Source organism: Drosophila miranda (assembly GCF_003369915.1).
Source record: "Drosophila miranda strain MSH22 chromosome Y unlocalized genomic scaffold, D.miranda_PacBio2.1 Contig_Y1_pilon, whole genome shotgun sequence".
Lineage (NCBI taxonomy): Eukaryota > Metazoa > Arthropoda > Insecta > Diptera > Drosophilidae > Drosophila > Drosophila miranda.
In genome coordinates, this window is record NW_022881603.1 from 10,270,152 (window position 1) to 10,291,247 (window position 21,096).

General features: G+C 46.0%; 3 protein-coding genes and 1 pseudogene across 4 annotated transcripts; all 4 read left to right on the forward strand.

Annotated features, from left to right (window-relative positions):
- The first annotated feature begins 2,576 nt into the window (after nucleotides 1-2,576).
- Nucleotides 2,577-5,567, forward strand: LOC117190430 (annotated as a pseudogene).
- Nucleotides 5,568-7,371: 1,804 nt separating this feature from the next.
- On the forward strand, nucleotides 7,372-9,699 carry LOC108158740 (cyclin-dependent kinase 5 homolog). The gene is made up of 4 exons (XM_017291348.2): nucleotides 7,372-7,637; nucleotides 8,590-8,777; nucleotides 8,833-9,197; nucleotides 9,261-9,699. The coding sequence occupies exons 1-4, from the start codon at nucleotides 7,470-7,472 to the stop codon at nucleotides 9,422-9,424; spliced, it is 885 nt and encodes a 294-aa protein (XP_017146837.2). The 5' UTR covers nucleotides 7,372-7,469; the 3' UTR covers nucleotides 9,425-9,699.
- A 101-nt stretch (nucleotides 9,700-9,800) lies between these two features.
- Nucleotides 9,801-12,293, forward strand: LOC117190704 (flotillin-1-like). Of its 2 annotated transcripts, XM_033395765.1 has the most exons (8): nucleotides 9,801-10,048; nucleotides 10,320-10,395; nucleotides 10,464-10,818; nucleotides 10,988-10,999; nucleotides 11,115-11,585; nucleotides 11,657-11,800; nucleotides 11,867-12,031; nucleotides 12,260-12,293. In XM_033395765.1, exons 1-8 carry the CDS (start codon nucleotides 9,997-9,999, stop codon nucleotides 12,275-12,277), a joined length of 1,293 nt encoding a protein of 430 aa, XP_033251656.1. In that variant the 5' UTR covers nucleotides 9,801-9,996; the 3' UTR covers nucleotides 12,278-12,293. The 2 variants fall into 2 exon arrangements, with proteins under 2 accessions (XP_033251656.1, XP_033251657.1); XM_033395766.1 differs by lacking the exon at nucleotides 10,988-10,999.
- Nucleotides 12,294-14,218: 1,925 nt separating this feature from the next.
- On the forward strand, nucleotides 14,219-15,968 carry LOC117190990 (putative methyltransferase C9orf114). Its single transcript, XM_033395970.1, has 2 exons — nucleotides 14,219-15,023; nucleotides 15,090-15,968. Exons 1-2 carry the CDS (start codon nucleotides 14,309-14,311, stop codon nucleotides 15,869-15,871), a joined length of 1,497 nt encoding a protein of 498 aa, XP_033251861.1. The 5' UTR covers nucleotides 14,219-14,308; the 3' UTR covers nucleotides 15,872-15,968.
- The last annotated feature ends 5,128 nt before the right edge of the window (nucleotides 15,969-21,096 follow it).

Here is a 21,096-nt window from a genome sequence, read left to right on the forward strand (position 1 = left end):
GATCCCGGAAGCCCTGACGAGCACACTGATCCAACAGGCTCACGACAGCGATGTGGCAATGCATGGAGGAATCGCGAGGACACTGGGACGGCTGCGACAGTTCTATTATTGGCCCCGGATGACCGTGCAGGTGAAGGCATATGTGGCTGATTGTGACACCTGCAAAGAGACAAAACATTCAACACAGGTTCACCGTCCACTCATGGGGGCCGAAACCAGAACCGAGAGGCCGATTCAAAAACTGTACCTGGATTTCCTGGGTCCATATCCGAGGACTCGAAGTGGCAATGTAGTCATACTAATAGTCCTCGATCACATGTCCAGATATGTCTGTTTGAAGGCTTTGCCTAAGGCGACGTCTTCGGCCGTGATCCGATTCTTGCACGCCGAGGTCTTCGCGCAGTTTGGCGTGCCTGAAATAGTGCATACCGATAATGGAAAGCAATTTGTGTCAGCAGAATTCTCTCAATTCCTGGATAGGAGAAGCATAACGCACCTGAAGTCGGGGAACTATGCACCGCAGGCGAACGCGGCCGAACGAGTGAACCAGACTGTACTGGCAGCAATAAGGACATACGCTAGTGAGGATCACACGCGCTGGGACGAGAAGCTGACGGAGATCCAGTGTGTGGCTAGGAGCGCTATACACACGGGTATCGGGACGTCGCCATACTTTGTGTTGTTTGGGCAGCACATGTTTACTAGCGGCCGAGATTATAAATTGGCACGCAGACTGGGCGCCCTAAATGATGCACAAATGTCCCCCTTGGCGAGGAGTGACAAGATGGAAATAGTCCGAGATGAGGTCCGAGGAAACTCTCATGAAGCCTACAACAGAGCGAAGAACAGGTATAATCGAAAAGCTCGAGAAATTAGGTACTCACCGGGTCAGGAGATATATAAGCGGAATTTCGTGTTGAGCAAATTTAAAAACAACATCAACGCGAAGTTCAGCCCAAAATACGTCAAGTGCCGAGTGATCCGGAGTATGGGCAACAGTCTGTACGAGCTGGAGACGTTGCAAGGCTCACGTATTGGGGTGTTTCACGCAAAGGATCTGAAGCAGTAGCCCAGGCATCTCAGTCGATGGAGCCAGAGACTCTCAATCTCAGGGTGTGGGCGATGGCCTACGTTTGGGGCCTCTTAATTGAAAAAGCCCGCTTGCTTGGCACTCCCGTTTCGGCGGAGTAATCCTGGAAACGGTAGTGTGGTGTTATGGGCGGTTTTGGAGAGAGCCGATAGGTATCAGGGCTGGAGAAGAAAGACAGCGGCATCTATAGTGGATCCTGGAAAGCAGTGGCAGAGTTGCGTGGGAGAAAAGGAAACGGGGCGAAGAAGAAAAAAAATTGGTGATCGTGGAGACGACGATCCCACCAAGACATCAGCGGCAGGCATCAACATCAGCGGAAGCGGCGGACATCGGCAGCAGCAGCCCGGTACTGGCCAGGCCGGAAAACTGGTGCGAGAACCGTCAGCGGAGCACCGGCACCAAGGAACCGTCAGCGGAGCACCGACTGGAGACACGTTTCTGTCCCCACACACCAGCCCCCCAGGGGAAAGAATCCGGACTTCAAAGCAGAAATACACACACACGATTCACACACACCCACCTTCATCCACACACCTCCTCACACAACTCACACATGTATACCCTCATTCATAGCACATCACATAACATCACCACATTTCACACATCTACACCCGTCCGACCCACAATTAAACAAAATATCACGATCATAAAACACCACGATTAAACGTAAACATCAGCAAGCATCAGGAAGCAACAACCTCTATCAAAGGGGGCTGCCAATTCGGCCGAAATAGGGTTTATTTTTTTTGTTAGTATTTTTGTGTTAGTATTTGTTTCCTTTATATAAACCTAGATTATTAATTAATAATGTTCCAGATAAATAAGAAAATATAATGGATATAAAATGAAAATTTGAAAAGAGTCATGAGTGAATAGAAAACGGTAGTTGGGTGGGACGAGAGCGAGAAGAAGAGCGGGACCCTGAATATGAAAAGGGAGCGAATTCAAAAGGTGGCGCTCATGGAAGGGTGAGACCCTGCTAGGGATAACGAAACCAACTATCCCCGCTGACGAAAGTGCCAACGAGGACAAGTCTGTCCTATAAATTAGATTTATTTTTTTTGTTTTTGTTTTGTTGAATCCGTCCCCTGGCTTATCGGGTCGGAAACACCCCTGACTTCCCCGGGAGCTAGCTGGGAACGATAGGCCAGGGTGGCAAAGAGGCGGATCATAACATAGTTAAGTATCGCTTGTCATCAGCACCTGAATCGTCAGGTATGGCATTGGATCTAATTGGGCACTTATATCGGTCAACGACCCAATTCATTAATGATTACGTGAGGTAAGCCCATCGTCACAACCACTATCTGAAAGCATACTACCATACATATGTTACTGAGCAAAATAATAAAGAGATGATGCCTGCCCGCTCTTTGGTTAACTTAAGTGGTCCAAGATAAAGTACAACCAGAGAATCCGGCAGTTATCAGCGAACTGCACGGCCAGCCAGTAGAGTCCCTAGAGTCAGTAAGGCGTTGCAACACCAATGGCCCAAGTACTAGCCACTTCGATTGGATGGAGCCGTATCAGCAACAGCTACAGAGCAATATCACAAGCAATAGCTCAGCCTTAGTCAACTGTATAAATACCGACGACATTGTCACGGTCTGAGCACACGGCCATGGCCTTTACCCAACTACGATCGTCACTCTCCTCTACGCTCGGGCTCAGACCTCGGCTCTGTGGGCGCCTACAGCTCGGGCGACCTGCTAGCCTGGTTGCAGCAGAGCAATTTTGGCTATCAAGTCCTTCGTGAAGCCATCAGTGAGAACAGCACAAGCGGCTCCGAGGCAGCCTGCCTGGAGGAAGTGCGTCTCCTGCTTTTGGCGGCAGAGGCCAAGGCCCTTCCTGCTCTTCGTGGTAAGACTTCTGATACTACCGCTACTGCCTGCACTGCTACTAACCCACATTCTTCTGTCCTCAATATCACCGTTTGGCAGTCCTTGATTCTTGGGGAAAGTTTCCGCACGGCCTGCTGTATGGCCACTTTATGGACATGGACAACTATGAGTCCTGCCTGAGCAAGGGCCCAATCGGCAGCGGAATCACCAAGTACTGCCTCACGAGCGTTCAGTTCGAGAGTCTGCTGCTGGAGTCGGTGGATGGGTCGGCTACCCTAACATTGGGTATTGGCACATGTATTCCAGCCGCCTGCAGCGCTGCCCAGCTCAACCGCTGGATCAAAGGCTACCTCCAGAATATGTTCGGCCAAAATCCGGACTTGGATGCGGGAATCACACTGCACAATTCGCTTTTGAGTAACAGGTTGAGTTTGAAGTATACTCCCGGCATGATGTGAACAACAATGACAACATTCGAACAATGAAACAGGTTTTGAAACCCTCTAATACTGTTTAATAATATTTGTGACTGCATTCGACTTTTAACCTATTTTTGGTTAATCAATAATGTATTATTTCTAAACATAATTTTTAATATTGCAGTGCTGTTCTTGTCCTCTTGGCCGCTCTGGTTTTCCTAGCCACCCTCCTAGACCGTGCTAAAGGTAAGCTGATAAATATCAACATATATATCTAGAAAAATGCATCTGTCGATATGGCACATATAATAATGGTAGCTACTTCCATTTTTTTTCCCCATAACAGCTTCCAACAAACTGCTGAGCTCCTTTTCGCTGCGACAGAACTTACCCCAGCTGTGGAAGATCTCAAGCACGGTATCGCAGCATGTGATACCATGCCTGACAATAATCTGGATTATACTCGGCCATGGATACATGTTCCTGCTGCTGGCGCCCAATGTGAACGCCTACGAAATCATTGCCTGGGCCCAGACTCCCTACTCCATGGTGCTGCAGAGCGGTACCATCTCGGTGGACACGTTCTTTCTGCTCAGCAGCCTGCTGCTGTTGATGAGCACCTTACGAGAGCTGGAGAGGTGTGTTCCTCGTGCTGGGGAAGACTTTAAGACTTAATAGTATATATATTCGGTAATGCCCTTTCAGAACCTCAGGACGGCTTCATGTTCCGCTTATGTACCTCCACCGTGTGGTGCGTCTGACCCCCGTCCTGGCTTTGGCAGTCCTCTTCTTCATGACGCTCTTTCCACGACTGGACAGCGGACCACTCTGGAAACAGTTCACTGCCTCCTCGCAGCTCTGCAGTGACACCTGGTGGGCCGCTTTGCTCTACGTGCAGAACTACGCCGCTCCTGGACGGATGGTAGCCGGCACCCTCTCTCCCCAACGTTTCTGTATTGACTATTTCGCCTCCATTGCAGTGCCTAGGCCACTCCTGGTATTTAGCCGTCGACATGCAGCTATACGTCATTTCGCCCCTCCTCCTGATCGCACTCTACAAGTGCGGTAGAAAGGCTGCCGGCGTTATCATTCTGCTCATCCTTCTGCTTTTCGCCTGCCTCTTCAGCATTATCATGCTGAACGAGCTGCAGGTCTTTAGCCGCAACGGGTGAGTCTCATTGGGGCTCTGGTCGGGAAGTGGCCGAGGTCAAAAGCACTTCTTCTTTCCTTTTAACCACAGCAACCTGGGGGAGGACAGTCCACAGATGCGGCTCATTTACTGATCCCTGGCTGATCGGTCTGCTCTTCGGCTACTTCGGCACAGCCAGGGCGTTCGCCGGCATCGCCTCTCCAAGTGGCTGGCATTGGTGATATGGATACTTGCTCTCAGTCTGCTTGCGACTGTGATCTTTGCCGTCTATCCGTACACGCAGTCCGGTGCGAACGAGATCTCACCGCTGGCTGGCTCCTTCTATCTGTGCTGCGGCCGAATCGCTTGGCCCCTGAGTCTGTGCTGGCTTATATGGGCGTGCCAAAATGGGGTGGCGCCCGTCGTTAACAGCCTGCTCAGCTGGTCCTTCTGGGTGCCCCTTTCCAGGCTATCCTACTGCCTGTACATCTGGCACCTGATTGTGGAGACGGTCAACGTGGCACGCAGTAAGACAAGTCTGCATTTTTCCAACCACGACGCAGTAAGTCACTGGGTAATACACCATTGTTTTTCGAGCATTTCCAATTGGATTCTCCCTTGCAGATCCTTCGTTTCTGTTCGGACTTTGGTATAACATTGTGCGTCTCCACAGTGATATATCTGTTCGTTGAGGCGCCGGTGGCTCGACTCGAGACCCAATTGCTGAGGAGGTGTCCAAGGCAGGAGACGAAGTCCCCGACCACCGGTATTGATGCATCCCCTCGTCAGATACTGCAAAACCCACAAGTATTTCACGGCAGAACCTAGTCGTTCCTTGAGAGAGCTATCGTATTGTCTAATTTTACGACTCGGCGTGTTGCTCTAAGTTTCAAGTTATAAACGAAAATTGCTTTGAAAACTTAAAGTGCGCAATGTATGTATTTTCTTTAGCTTTTTGAATCGACCATGACGCTCAGGCTATGTCTATAAACATCAGTGTATAAGTATATCCTGAATGTATATGCAATACTAATACTATCAGTACTGCCAAAATTATAGTGCTAAGATTATTAAAGATTGCAACATAAATCGAAAACCGTCAAGCTTTTGATGACATTCCACATGTGTCAATAGAAACAAGTTTCATTCATTTTAATGGTATTATATAGGGCTAAGGTAAACCACTTGTTGGTAGTCGGCTTCTATCGCCGTTTGATAAGGTATGTATGTACATATATCAGCACTCGCTGACGACACCGCTATCAGGCATTGCCCCAATTGTAAAAACTAAAACTAAAACAAACAAAAATGAGCCAAATTCCCCTGCGAGTGAATAGATGACACAACACTTCGATGGGTCGTGGAGTGGAAACAGCCCACTTGCACAGTGCGCGCGATATGTGAACAGACTTCTGGTTTATATTTCTGTCTCAGCAGGATAAAAGTTAATGGATATGTTGCGCTGGCCAACGCAGTGGATTTTCGATTTAGTTAGGTGCAGCTTGAACAATCTGTCTTCGCCCTCGACGCTCCACGTCATCGGGGCACCGTCCTCGAAGTGTTTCACAAACGTAGTTCCTTCTAGATACATGTTGAGGGCTTTTGTACGATGCCGGGCGATTCGCGGTGCTGAGAATGTGTAGTGCTGAAATCCGAAGATACAGTCTTCAAATGCAATCACCTCAACGTGCCTGCAAAGTTGAAGGAAATGTCCAAAGCAGTCCGCATCTCCTATATTGCACGAATTGAAGATCAAACGCTTGATGTGACGAAAGGGATGCGTAATATTACACCTTGAAGTAAATAGATTTTTAACGTAATTCAATACGAAAGTTTCAACATCCAACTGAAGGCGTTCAGCATCAAAATATGAATTGCAAGCGTTGTGTACTTCCAGTTGTTTTAATCTGTGTCGACCTACAGCCTTCCACTTTTCAGCGATATCGAGCAGCGTACTGGGATCATTTTTTCCGCGGATTGTAAGCTGTTTTAGGTTTTTAAGATGCTTTAAATTGTTCATAAACCATATACTGAATTCCTCCTCGTCACATATCAGAACCTCTATACTTTTCATACCATCAGTGGGTAATTCTATATCGAGGATATCTTCGTCACAGCCAAATAGGTCCAGATTGAGGGTTTTTAACTGTTTTGCTTGCATTATATGCACTAGATTGTTACCCTCGAATCCCCCACAATAGGTTATTCTGAGGTTCTCCAGATGCGGAATGTCGGCAAAGTATTTTCCTGTAAAATGCCCAACGGGACTGAATGTCCTCAGTTGTGGAAAAGCTTTAATTATCATCAGAATGTCCGGATCTTTTGAATGGAATGACTCTGTTGAGAATCGAAAGTCGTGTGCAGCTGGTAAGTATTTCAAAGCTTTCCCGGTTGAATCATATTGAGCCGTAAAACTTGTAATTTCGTGCGGATTATGGATAGATAGTGACGCAAATCTCCGCTGGATATTTCCAATTCAAACAGTGACAGGGAAACTTTAGATCCCCAAACTAAAGGCATTAGCGAGTAGAAACGAGAGTGCACTTTAGCCATGTTCAGCTGGGATTTCAAGTCCAGAAGACCAAAGATCGAAATCAGATCAGCGTCGGGTAGAAATTCCATTTTTCACTGAAAGTAAACGAAGAAGGAAATTCTTATTAGTAAATAACGTTTGCCATGTAAGACTAAGATTTATGCTGCTTAGTTTAGTACTCACATTCTCCTTGGAAACTGCATGAATCCGATTTAAAAATATGATTTTTTGTATTTAAATTTAAACAATGTCACTGTTAACCGTGAAAAAGTGCTGTAAGGCGCAGGCAAGAGTTCCGTTAGGTACCAACGAGCGTGCTGTTAAGCGCAGAATAGCAAAGTGGCAACCCCAACATCTGTTTCATTGATAGGAAAAACAAAAAAGTTGCAGATATCCTCACCGTTTTGCAAATTTCTTTCCCAGTTGAACGGCTTTGGAAAATATTCAATCGCACAAGATGCAGAAGTACGACAAGATGGAGAAGATCGGGGAGGGCACCTACGGCACCGTCTTCAAGGGGCGCAAACGCGACACAATGGAGATTGTGGCCCTGAAACGAGTCCGTTTGGACGAGGACGATGAGGGTGTGCCGAGCTCTGCCCTGAGAGAGATCTGCTTACTGAAGGTATTTTTATACCCGATACTCAAAATGAGTATTGGGGTATATTAGATTTGTGGTAAAAGTGGATGTGTGTAACGTCCAGAAGGAATCGTTTCCGACCCCATAAAGTATATATATTCTTGATCAGCATCAATAGCCGAGTCGATTGAGCCCTGTCTGTCTGTCCGTCCGTCCGTACGCAGAATCGTAGAGAATGACCATATCTTTTAGACTGCATTGGATCGTATTATTATTATAGCCAGCATCAAGAAAACAATTTCATTTTTTCTCGCCCTGTCTCTCTCTAACACACACGTAGCATAGGCGGCTTTGCTTAGAGTAAAACATTAGCGCCTAGATCTCAGAGACTATAAAAGCTAGAGCAACCAAATTTGGTATCCACACTCCTAAGATATCGGACCGAGACGAGTTTGTTTCAAAATTTCGCCACACGTCCTTCCGCCCTCGCAAAGGACGAAAATCTGGGGATATTCACAAATCTCAGAGACTATTAACGCTAGAGTAACCAAATTTGGTATCCGCACTCCTGTTAGATCTCACTATAAAACGTATATCTCAAAATTTCGCCTCACCCCCTTCCGCCCCCCCAAAGGACTACAATTTGTGGCATCCACAATTTTGAAGATACGAGAAAACTAAAAACGCAGAATCATAGATAATGATCATATCTATCAGGTTGCTGAATTTGGATCAGATCAGATCATTTTTATAGCCAAAGGGAACAAATCAATTTGCAGTGGCTACGCAGCGCCCGACGTCACGCTCAGACTGATTTTCTGTCTCTCTCGCACGCACTCTTTGTCGTGTCGTTCAATATTAGCGGCGTCTGCCGGAGTAGAGTCATACTGACTTAGTATCGGGTAAAACTGTAGAGTTGCGGTGTCCGCAGCAACTCACAACGTTCCCCCTCGTTTGCTCTGTGGCCTTGCGAGACTGAAGCTCTTTGCACCCACAGGAACTAAAGCACAAGAACATCGTCAGACTGATAGATGTCCTCCACTCGGATAAGAAGCTGACCCTCGTTTTCGAGCACTGCGACCAGGATCTGAAGAAGTACTTCGACAGCCTGAACGGAGATATCGATATGGCTGTATGTCGCAGCTTTATGCTCCAGTTGTTGCGTGGCCTGGCCTTTTGTCACAGGTGGGAGGTGTAGGGATACCCCCAGTCCTGTCGTTCTCACGTCACTTTATTTTAGCCACAACGTCCTGCATCGCGATCTGAAGCCGCAGAACCTGCTTATCAACAAGAATGGCGAGTTGAAACTGGCCGACTTTGGCCTGGCCCGCGCCTTCGGCGTCCCCGTGAAGTGCTACTCGGCCGAGGTGGTCACGCTGTGGTATCGTCCTCCGGACGTTCTTTTCGGGGCCAAACTTTACACGACGAGCATTGACATGTGGTCGGCTGGCTGCATCCTGGCGGAGCTGGCCGATGCCGGTCGTCCGCTGTTCCCTGGCTCCGATGTGCTCGATCAGCTAATGAAGATATTCCGTGTGCTCGGCACACCCAACGAGGACTCTTGGCGCGGTGTGTCGCATCTCTCCGACTACGTTGCGCTTCCATGTGAGTATTCCGTGTGGCTTCCATAGCATTTTGTGCAGTAACTGACGCTTTTCCCGTCCGCAGCCTTCCCAGCCATAACTTCGTGGAGCCAACTGGTGCCGAGACTTAATTCAAAGGGTCGCGATCTTCTGCAGAAGCTGCTCGTCTGCCGTCCCAATCAACGGATCAGTGCCGATGATGCCATGCAGCATCCGTACTTCACGGACAGCACCTCGTCTGGCCATTGATGATATAACCACTCTCTCCATGCGACTGTTTCAACGTACTTTAATTAGAACTTAAGACAGACTCTTCTCTCGTACTAGTACTAGTTATAAATGTGCATAATGTCCTCAGTTCTTCAGTTCATATATGTATGTGTAACGTACCAAAGTAATGTCCCCGGGTGCATTCAGTTTAATTAATTTACACGTATTTACAAGTATCTTAAGCTCCCAATTATAATGTATTGTCACTAGTTTATTTGAAGTTTACTAGCGTAATAAATACACTTACTCAGAGATTGAGATTTTCCCCCCTTTTTGCTCGCACCGATAACAATCACAAAAATAAAGAACTGACTCAGGTTCTGGGTTTATTTGAGTCAGTGGTTCAGTGGAACCAACCGGTCGCGATAACGGGGAGTTTTCACGCACATATTTGAACAAGGCCTCCCCCTCTGATAAACATTGAAAGAAACCTGTGGACAGTGCACTACAATCTACGAGAAAACAACTAAAATTATTAAGAATTGTCTGGAAATAGAAGGCGCGGCTGAAAACAACTCTGACTACGACTCCGTTTGACAGAGCTCCATAAAATGACCTGGGGATTTGTGACCTGTGGCCCCAACGAGGCTTTGGTTGTTTCGGGTGAATATAACAACATACATATACCAATTGAAACAATCGGTGAACAATCAAAGTGCCAAATTGGGAATGATTAAAGATTTCAAAATAAAAATAAATCGCACCCAACCCCTCATATGACGTCAGTGCTTATTGATTTGTATGTACAACTACTTGTGATGCCAAGAAGAAGAAGAACACTCCGATGCCGTGCGCGCGCATTGGCGAACGGCGTTGCCGACGATTTGATTCTTTTTGTTTGTAAACAACCCAAATTTTGTATAATCTCTTGCAGGATGCTGCTACATGAAGCCGCTCCTGGTGCCCGGCGGCCGTGCCTTTGTCTGGCCCTCCATCCAGCAGGTGCAACGGTAAGTAAATCGCACAAAAATATAAACGCTCTTGATTCGACCATGATGAAACTCCTCAACCACTGTAGAATCTCACTCAACACGATGACGCTCCAGGTGGAGAGTCCCTGCGTATACACTAGCCAGGGTGTGCCCATTTCGGTGACGGGCATTGCCCAGGTGAAGGTGCAGGGCCAGAATGAGGACATGCTGCTGACTGCCTGCGAGCAGTTCCTGGGCAAGACAGAGGCGGAGATCAACCACATTGCCCTGGTCACATTGGAGGGACACCAGCGGGCCATCATGGGCTCCATGACGGTGGAGGAAATCTACAAGGACCGCAAGAAGTTCAGCAAGCAGGTTTTCGAGGTGGCTTCTAGCGATTTGGCCAATATGGGCATCACCGTCGTCTCCTACACCATCAAAGATCTGCGCGACGAAGAGGTGCGGTCCTAGCGTTACACAATACCTTAGCTAAATCGCACTTTATCCTTTGTTGAACTAACCAAACCATTAGAGTAGACTTAGACACGTCACCTCATTTGTCTCCCGATTAACCTTTTGTATATGTGTATCTCTTGCATGTCCATTTGGAATTACGTTCACGACACAGGGCGACTCAAAGGTGCGTATAGCCTGCTGTGTAGACTATTTCTGCTCCCTACTTCCGGACGCCAGCCCCTGTGTCTTTGTAGAAGTTTGACAAATCCTTTTACCATTGTGCTCTTGTTCCTTTTCAGGGCTATTTGCGCTCTTTGGGCATGGCTCGCACGGCCGAAGTTAAGCGAGATGCTCGAATTGGCGAGGCTGAGGCACGGGCCGAGGCCCACATCAAGGAGGCCATTGCCGAGGAACAGCGGATGGCTGCTCGCTTCCTGAACGACACGGACATCGCCAAGGCCCAGCGCGACTTTGAGCTGAAGAAGGCCGACTACGACGTGGAGGTGCAGACCAAGAAGGCCGAAGCCGAGATGGCATACGAGCTGCAGGCAGCCAAGACCAAGCAGCGCATCAAGGAAGAGCAGATGCAGGTCAAGGTGATCGAGCGCACACAGGAGATTGCAGTGCAGGAGCAGGAGATACTGCGTCGCGAGAGGGAGCTGGAGGCCACCATTCGCCGCCCGGCCGAGGCCGAGAAGTTCCGCATGGAGAAGTTGGCCGAAGCCAACAAACAGCGTGTCGTGATGGAAGCCGAAGCCGAGGCAGAATCGGTAATGTGAAACCACAATCCATGATGCACTCCACCCGAGTAGACCAAACCTTATTTGTCATTCCTCTGTAGATCAAAATCCGTGGGGAGGCCGAGGCATTCGCCATTGCAGCCAAAGCAAAGGCCGAGGCCGCGCAGATGGCACAAAAGGCCGAGGCCTACCGCGAGTACCGCGAGGCGGCCATGGTGGAGATGCTCTTGGACACACTGCCAAAGGTAAGGAGTGCACTATAAATAATGAATTCTCAGAAGCATTCATTAATCAATATCAATTCCCAACAGGTGGCCGCCGAGGTGGCTGCCCCGCTCTCGCAGGCCAAGAAGATCACAATGATTTCGAGCGGCCAGGGCGACATCGGTGCCGCTAAGCTCACCGGCGAGATCTTGCACATTGTTAACAAAGTGCCAGAGCTGGTTGAGAGCATGACCGGCGTGGATATATCTAGGGTACGTTCCAATTCTGAATTTATCTAAGGGCAGCCGGCGGCAGCAGCAGGAGACGAGCGGCATGGCGACAGCAACGGCCGGCAGAAAGCAACCTTATACAAATGGCAATCAAAAGACTTGGTAGAGAAAATGTAGCAAACGAATGGCAGCCTGGAGACAAGAACTATGTCAAATACGGTTTCCTGTTTGATTTTCGTTTAATTTCCACTTGTTTTCTCTTCATTTCAGTCCGTGCATGCTGGCTAAGTATCCAAATCAAAACCAAAAAGATATCCAAATTACACAATTCTGTACTCTCCAAACAATTACTGCAAACCATTAACGATCGAATACGTCGAGCCAATGATCGAATATATAAATGCATTTGAAGTTTGTTTATAAATTACATATTTACACTTCCACACACAAACATATATATATCACATACTTTATATCTTTGTGCGCTAACCAAATTTTCGCAAAATATTTTTACACACACACACTCACAGCGGAGCAAAAGATATTTTTTATTCAATGTATATGTATTTATACAAGTGTAAGGCACAAAACGTGGAATAAAAATATTTCCGTATATAAAACGAGACTTTCAATTTAAATTTTTAGCTGTGCGTGTTTGTACCAATCGAAACACACATCTATCGATATCACGATATCGCTCATCCCCGAAATGGATGGTGGATGGTGGATGGTCGTCAGTGTGAATAGCCTATTACGGACCATCCCCGAAATGGATGGTGGATGGTCGTCAGTGTGAATAGCCTATGATGGTCAATGGTCGTCAGAATAGCCTATAATCAGCACTTTTTCGTCGACTGCCAGCCTTGTATCATAACGGGCAGCACCGACACGACAATGGCAGGTCTCGCCAGACATTTGCACGAAAATTTGGTGGTTTTTAAGAAAGTTTTCGGTACTTTTTTAGGTCAAAATTGAGCCGACGATATATTTACGGTATATTTTTTAAGTGAGACGGTATATTTTGGTATATTTCTGAGGGTCGGTAGGTATATTTTAACGATACATCTTCTGGTCAAACTGCAGACAACTCACTTGCACGAAAATACTGTGGTTTTTAAGAAAGTTTTCGGTATTTTTTAAGGTAAAAATTGAGCAGACGATATATTTACGGTATATTTTTTAAATGAGACGGTATATTTTGGTATTTTTCTGAGGGTCGGACCACTAACCATACAGTATACCGATCTTCAATCGGGAGCCAATTTGAGCGGCGTATGAGTACATATGTATTTACGTATATATATGTAGTTACATATATGAACATTCTTAAGGCATATCCTCTATTTATAGAAAGAAATATATATATTTATGCAAATTTATTTAAGTATATATATATTTTTTCTTATATTGTATATTTAGCTACATCATTGTTTTAGTTATAATAAACAAAAAAGTCGAGAACCGACGGCGTTTGCATAATTTTTATAATTTATAATAAACCTGTTTAAAATAAGGAAATAAATGTGTAATTATATTATTGTCATATTTTATATTTTGTGGTATAAATCAAACAAATAACAGCTTTTATTTCATTTCCCGCGCCCTAGTGTACCATACCCCACCCCCTGCCCATTCATCATTTATTTTGTGGCGGTAGGTCAGTCCATCAAAAGACCCAAAACAGGAACCAAACTCAAATTTCAGTTCTAGCGGCCAGCAATACTAAACACACACACGCAAAGTACGTGAGAATGCATCTGCACCCATACACTAAAACATGCTGGTGGCAAAACAGAACCAGACCTGAGAGAGTTCAAAAAATCTGAAAAAGCATACAATCACATATTTTTGTCGAAATATATTGCGTGTGTACTAACACATGCAAAGATGTTCTCTCTGCGCTTTCTCTCTCATGATGACGTCACTCTGGGGTACGGAACGCGCTAGCCAGTGTGTGACGCTTTCGTTGTATGAACTGGCACATCTATGTATGTATATACTGTATGGTTAGTTACTGTAAGTTGCTCATGCCCAGCACAGGAGGCTCCAGAGCTTCGCGGCTCATTTCGTTGGAAAATATTCTACAAGAACTGCGTCCTCTCAATTGCAGGGGAAAACCCGAAATCAAAAATAATTCGATCGACAAAAAACAAGCGGCAGGGCTGAAAAATCTTAGATGACATCTATCGTTTCTGAATGTACGATAGATTGTGAAAAATCTAGTTCAGAAAAAATCGATGCTATCGATAGTTCCTTCGATGGTTTCGCACGTGCAGAGTTTGTTGTTTAACTAATTTTAGCCAGACCTAAATAAAAGCCATGCCTGCCGCCCCAGCAGCCGTGAGAAATGGCAAGCCCACGGAGCCGCACAAGTCGTGGAAGAAAGAAAACAAAGAGCGAAAGGCACTGAAAAGAGAGCGTAAGCAGGAGAAGCTCCTCAAACAGATAACCCAGACCAAAGAGTCGGAAGCCAAGGCAGATGCTGCCGCAAGTGCAGCGCAAGCAAGGATGAACAAGCCCAATACATCCACTCTGAGCATAGCAGTGCCGGGATCTATTCTGGAGAACGCGCAGTCCGCGGAGCTGAGGGCCTATGTTGCGGGCCAGATTGCTCGGGCCGCCTGCATATTCCGCGTCAACGAGGGGATAGTCTTCGATGATGTGGGCGTGGCGACGGCCCGTGAGACCAAGCGCAGCTACGAGCAGGACGCGGAGGGAAATGCGACGGGCACAGTGCGCAGCAGTTCGCTCCAATTGGCCCGAATCTTGCAGTATCTGGAGTGCCCGCAGTATTTGCGAAAGTACTTCTTTCCGCTGCACAAGGACTTGAAGTACTCTGGTCTGCTCAATCCCCTGGACACTCCCCATCACCTCAGGCAGCAAAGCAAGTTTCGCTATCGCGAGGCCGTTATTAGCAACAAGAAGGCCAAGGACGGACAAAGTTACGCCAATATGGGACTCCTGAACGATGTCCTCGTGGACAAGGCCATTGAGCCAGGGGTACGAGTGACGGTCAAAATGGATCCAGCTAGTGGTATGTTTCAGTTTTAACTATCAACAGGTAAAAGATACTAAATTTGTATTTTCCCTACCCCTACAGACACAAGCAGAAAGCAGCGCGGAACCCTGGTTAGTCCGGATGAGCCGCGTCGGGAGACGGGCGTCTACTGGGGCTACCAGGTACGCATCGCCCATTCGCTGTCGGACATATTCACGAAATCGCCATACGAGAGCAGCTACGATGTAACTCTTGGCACCTCTGATCGCAGCACCAACGTCCATGAGGTACCCAACCGTTCAATTCAGTACAAACACCTGCTCATCGTGTTTGGGGGCCTGCAAGGTCTCGAAGAAGCGCTGGCCAACGATGACAAGTTGACTGTGGACGATCCCGAAATGCTGTTCGACCATTACGTGAATGTCCTGCCGCGCCAAGGCTCACGCAGCATTCGCACCGAAGAGGCACTGCTGATTGCGTTGGCGTCACTGCAGGAGAAGCTGCAACCGGAACTGGCTGACGTGGAGACCGATATAAGTGATTTGCTGCCGCGCAGTGAAGACACCGGCATTCCAATGAGACGGGATGCATTGATTAGCAAAAAGCAAAAGAAGCGGAAGCTCCTAGAAGCGCCTGATGAAACGGTGGCAGATAAACCGGCTCCAAAGGAAGCGGCTCCATCTCCAAAGAAAATTGTTCCAGCTCCAAAGGCAGCTCCTCCCACACCAGCAAGGCTGTCGGCAAATCCGTTTGGCGATCCTTCGGCGACAAAAACCTCCGTGGAGGACGACTTTGAAGTGGTACCCACAACAACCGCAGGACCCGCATCCACCAGGAAAACAAATGCCAGCGACAGCGATGATGATTTAAGTCGTTTCGATTGAGTTAAATATTTGGAATTTTATATTTGTAAATATATTGAACCGTATTGCTTTTACTCCACACATATGAATATGTACTCGACTCGCATATGCATCCAAAGCCTAAATTTGCATTTGATTTTATTGTTTTTCCACTAAGTTGTTAACCATATTATGTACTCTAGATATGTATATATATATTTATGTATATATTCATGTACTCGTGTGTGTATACTGTTCAGGATATTGCAGTGCTTTGTTTTGTGTTGCATAACTAGTATGCCGACAGACATCGTCTTTGATCGAATGGTTATGTTCTAATAAGTTTCTACTTAAACACTAATTGAATACAGTTTAAAGTTTCCAACGCAAATGTCAAAGCAAGTGCTAGTGCTTATTCCCTCCCTCCCAACAATAACATTGTCACATACATCCATACATATCATCATCATCATGATCTGCTCCATCCATGCACACTTTGATAACTTAAAGATTATTACCTAGCTAATCCCTGGACATACTGTCGTGTCTGGCTCTCTGTCCATCTGCCACTCTTACTGCTCGTATTTACAAATAACAAAAACATAATCGGTAAATGAAATCATTAAATATAATACATTGTCGCTTGTCATGATTGGCTATGGAATCGAGTGCAGGAAACGCGACTCCGGCAGGCAGTCCTCGTCCAGCTCGATGCGTGTGTCGCTGTGGTAGCCCAACAGGGTTTCGGAGTCGTCCTCAAGATGTCGTATGGGATAGCTAATGCCATCGCCAAAGCTAAGAGATGTTGGCATTATATTTGAGCAGGCTTCCGGTACAGTATATACATACAATACAATACAAATAATGTTTAAGAGTGATGGGCTCTTGCTTAAGCCGGTTGTGTTTTTCTTGCTCCCGCATTCTCCGCCCTTTGCCTAAATATCAAACAACATTGTTGTGACTTTGTTTTGATATATTATCGCATCTCTTTAATTTGATTCTACTTTGTGTTAACCACCAGTGTTTTGTTTGTAAACAAAATAATATAAATTCAATATTGCAACGTAACGCATCGGACTCGTGCAGGCAATTTGTTATTGTTTTTTGCCCAGTATGCTTTTCGTTATCGCTTCTTCGGTGTGCACTGTTCTCCCGCATCAGCGTTTGCATCGCCCACACTCTCTCGTGAGCATAAGCGGGGCTCGCATTGTTGCTCTCACTCTCTCTGGATTGCCTATACTCTCCCTCTCTGTGGACTTTTCTTTTGTGTCTCTGCTTTGGTGAGTTTACTGCTCGTTTTCTGCACTTCGTTGGATCATCTGCTTTGAATTATTGCCGCTGCAGCTGATTGTCTGGCTCGCTCTGCTGTCTGCTCTCCTACTTTACCTGCGATCTCACTCCGTTCTTTTTTTATTCGTGCACAGTGATTCTACTACTGTCCATAATGGCAATTGTTTGCAGTGCAAAGAAATATGAATTCGGTGGTGTTATCATTGGTGATTCATTTCTTAGCTGCTGGCTGTGCGACAATTTTGCCCACATAAAATGTGCTGGTGGTGGAAATTTTGGCGGCTGAATGATCTGATCTCGAAACGCATGGGCCTGTCTTGGTCATGTCTGGCTTGTCGGGAGATTGAGGCCGAAATGCGCACATTTATGAGACAGACTCGAACTGGGTTTCTGGATGTCCGGAAACAATTTGTGGCTCTCAACGAGAAATTTCTTGCCCTTGAATCACAGTTTCTTGGGCTCAAACTCTGGAGCGAATCGCCTAGACGGAAAATGCCGCATAATGATACCAATCTCTTGCAACCTAATCCGATTGGTACGCCTGCCTCCCACCTTCATCCATCGGAAGCATTTCCGTGTAGTCAGGCCACGCCGTTGTCTGTAAATCCGCCAACGGTGGCTCCGGGGTTCTTTACACCGGGCAATGTGCTCCCTTCGAGCACCCAACTTCCCAACAGCATCAATCCCATCCCTGCAGTTTCTGTGGCCGTCACTTCTGACGCGGTGAGTGCTCCTTGTGCGGGTGTGCTGGTTGCTGACGACGTCTTGCCAATTCCTGCTCCAATTCCTACTCCAATTCCTGCTACAGCCATTGCTGCCAATATCCTGCCCTTGGACCGAGATCTCTTTTAGGAGTGGCTCCACCATCCCGATCTCGCTCGGGACTTCAACTTAGAGCAGTGGTCCCTCGGAAAGCAATATTTGTTTCTCGTCTTATTCCTGAGGCTACAACGGAGGATGTTAAACAACATCTTTCCTCTAAACTTAACACTTCGCCTGTTGATATAGTTATGACGAAATTTACATTTATAAATAAGCGCAACATATCATCCTTTAAAATTCTTCTCCCTGATTCTTTACTATCCAGTTCGCTAGAACCGTCAATATGGCCTGAGCATACAATTGTGCATGAGTTCCTTCTCAAAGATTCGAACTCGAATCCAAGAATTACCGAACATGCTCCAAAAAACTGATGTACTATTTTTCCATGCACTATCAGAACGTTCGCAGTTTGCTGGGAAAATTGCGTCAAATTCATACTAATAGCGCGTCCTTTGATTTCGATGCCATCGCGTTTCCCGAAACCTGGCTTAACTGCTCTGTCAATGATCATGAAATTTTCATTGATAGTTACACTATTTATAGAATGGACCGCCCATCTTTTGCAGGTGGGGTTCTGATTGCAGTTAAATCTGTTTTCTCATCTGAGTTATTCCCATTCAATAACATTCATGGAATTGAATTTGTTGCAGTCAAAGTTCGTGTTGGATCCGCATTTTTCTATTTAACCTGCTCTTACATTCCTCCCAGGTCTGATGCTGAGCTTTACTTACACCACCTCTCAGCAATTAATACTGTTGTTTCAGCATTAGGGTGCAATGATCGAATTATTGTCATGGGGGACTTTAACCTCCCATTTCTTTCTTGGCTGCCTTGTGATGACGCTAACCTGTTGTTTCCCAATTGCCATAATGACTTTATCAATGGGCTAACGGATATTTCCCTTGTCCAAACTAATGCCGTTAAAAACATTAGGGACAGACTTCTTGACCTCGTTTTTGTTAACGATGGTTCTCTTGCTACGGTATCTAGAGCAAGCCCAATATCTCTCCCTGAAGATCCTTACCATCCAACTTTGTTGATATCACTGGACTGTACACAATCTGGAGGTGCTGACAGTTCCATGGCTCCTTGTCACATAAAGTGTTTTCGCAATATTTGAGATATACGTTTTATAGTGAGATCTAACAGGAGTGCGGATACCAAATTTGGTTACTCTAGTCTTAATAGTCTCTGAGATTTGTGAATATCCCCAGATTTTCATCCTTTGCGGGGGCGGAAGGGGGTGTGGCGAAATTTTGAAACAAACTCGTCTCGGAGTTAGGAGTGTGGATACCAAATTTGGTTGCTCTAGCTTTTATAGTCTCTGAGATCTAGGCGCTAATGTTCTACTCTAAGCAAAGCCGGCTATGCTACGTGTGTGCTAGAGAGAGACAGGGCGAGAAAAAATGAAATTGTTTTCTTGATTCTGGCTATAATAATTATACGATCTGGTTGAGATCTTACATTCTAAAACATATAGTCATCTTCTACGATTCTGCGTTTTTAGTTTTCTCGTATCGTCGAAATTGTGGATGCCACAGATTTTCGCCCTTTGTGGGGGCGGAAGTGGGCGGGGCAAAGTTTTGAAATATTCTTGTAGCAGTGACATATCACAGAAGTCTGGATCCAAAACATCGTTGCTCTCGCTCTTATAGTCTTTGAGCACTAGGCGCTGAAGGGGACGGACAGACGGACAGACGGACGGACGGACAGACGGACAGACAGACATGGCTCAATCGACTCGGCTATTGATGCTGATCAAGAATATATATACTTTATGGGGTCGGAAACGATTCCTTTTGGACGTTACACACATCCACTTTTACCACAAATCTAATATACCCCAATACTCATTTTGAGTATCGGGTATAATAATAAATCCCGGCTCTATAAAAAGTACCAGAAGTCGGGCTCCACGTTGGCCTTAGCTCTATACTCCTCCGCTCGCTCTCTGTTCCTTGCCGTCAATAGTCAGTGTTATAATCATTACCTTTCACAATGTAGTAGTAACTTTCGTAGTGATCCTAAAAAATTCTATTCGTTCGTTAACACTAAGCGCAAGTCAAACGTCTATGGACATATCGTTTTCTGCGGGTCCAGATAAGGTACCAAGTTGCATCTTAAAACACTGTGCCCAGTCCCTTTGCAAACCCTTGACCTTTCTCTTCAACCTCTCCTTGGAACAGTCTTGTCTCCCAGTAATTTGGAATGAGTCCTACATCATTCCGCTTCACAAAAAAGGTTCAAGATCAAACATTGAAAACTATCGTGGTATCGCAAAGCTTTCCGCCATCCCGAAGCTTCTTGAGTTCCTGGTCACCCGGCCACTGCAACATCTTTGTTGCAGCTTGATATCTCCGTCGCAACACGGTTTTTTCAGACATCGTTCAACATCGACTAACCTTCTTGAGTTTTCTAACTTAATCCACCGTGGTTTTCAAATTGGTTTGCTGACGGATGTAGTTTTTACGGACTTCAGCAAGGCATTCGATTCTGTGAACCATGCTCTGCTTATTCACAAGCTCTCTTTATTAGGGTTCCCAACGAATCTTCTAGATTGGATTTTGTCCTATCTCTCTAACCGTACTCAACGTGTTTTGTTTTCTAACGTGTTGTCAAATACTGTTAATGTTACTTCAGGTGTTTATTTTATTTGTGAATGACCTTCCTCAAGTTATAACATACTCTACTACACTAATGTATGCTGATGATGTCAAAATCTGTCTTTCTTACTCTGATTGGTATTTGCACACACGCCTTCAACTTGATCTAAGTGAACTACTATTGTGGTGTTCAACTAATCTTCTTTTTCTGAACCTTTCCAAATGCAAACTTATGACATTTTACCGTCGCGCTCCTCATTTTGTCCCATATGTTCTAGGAAATCATGTCCTTGAGCGAATTTCGAATTCAAATGACCTCGGAGTCCTTTTTGATCATAAGATGTGTTTTAACACCCATATAGCCGCAACTGTAAATAAAGCTAAGGGTGTTTTAGCGTTCATCAAGCGTTGGTCCAAGGAGTTTGACGACCCGTACGTTACGAAACAACTGTACATCTCGTTAGTACGTCCTATATTGGAGTATTGTTCTTGTGTGTGGAGCCCGCAGTATAAAGAGCAGCAGGCTGTTATTGAATCCGTGCAAAAGCAATT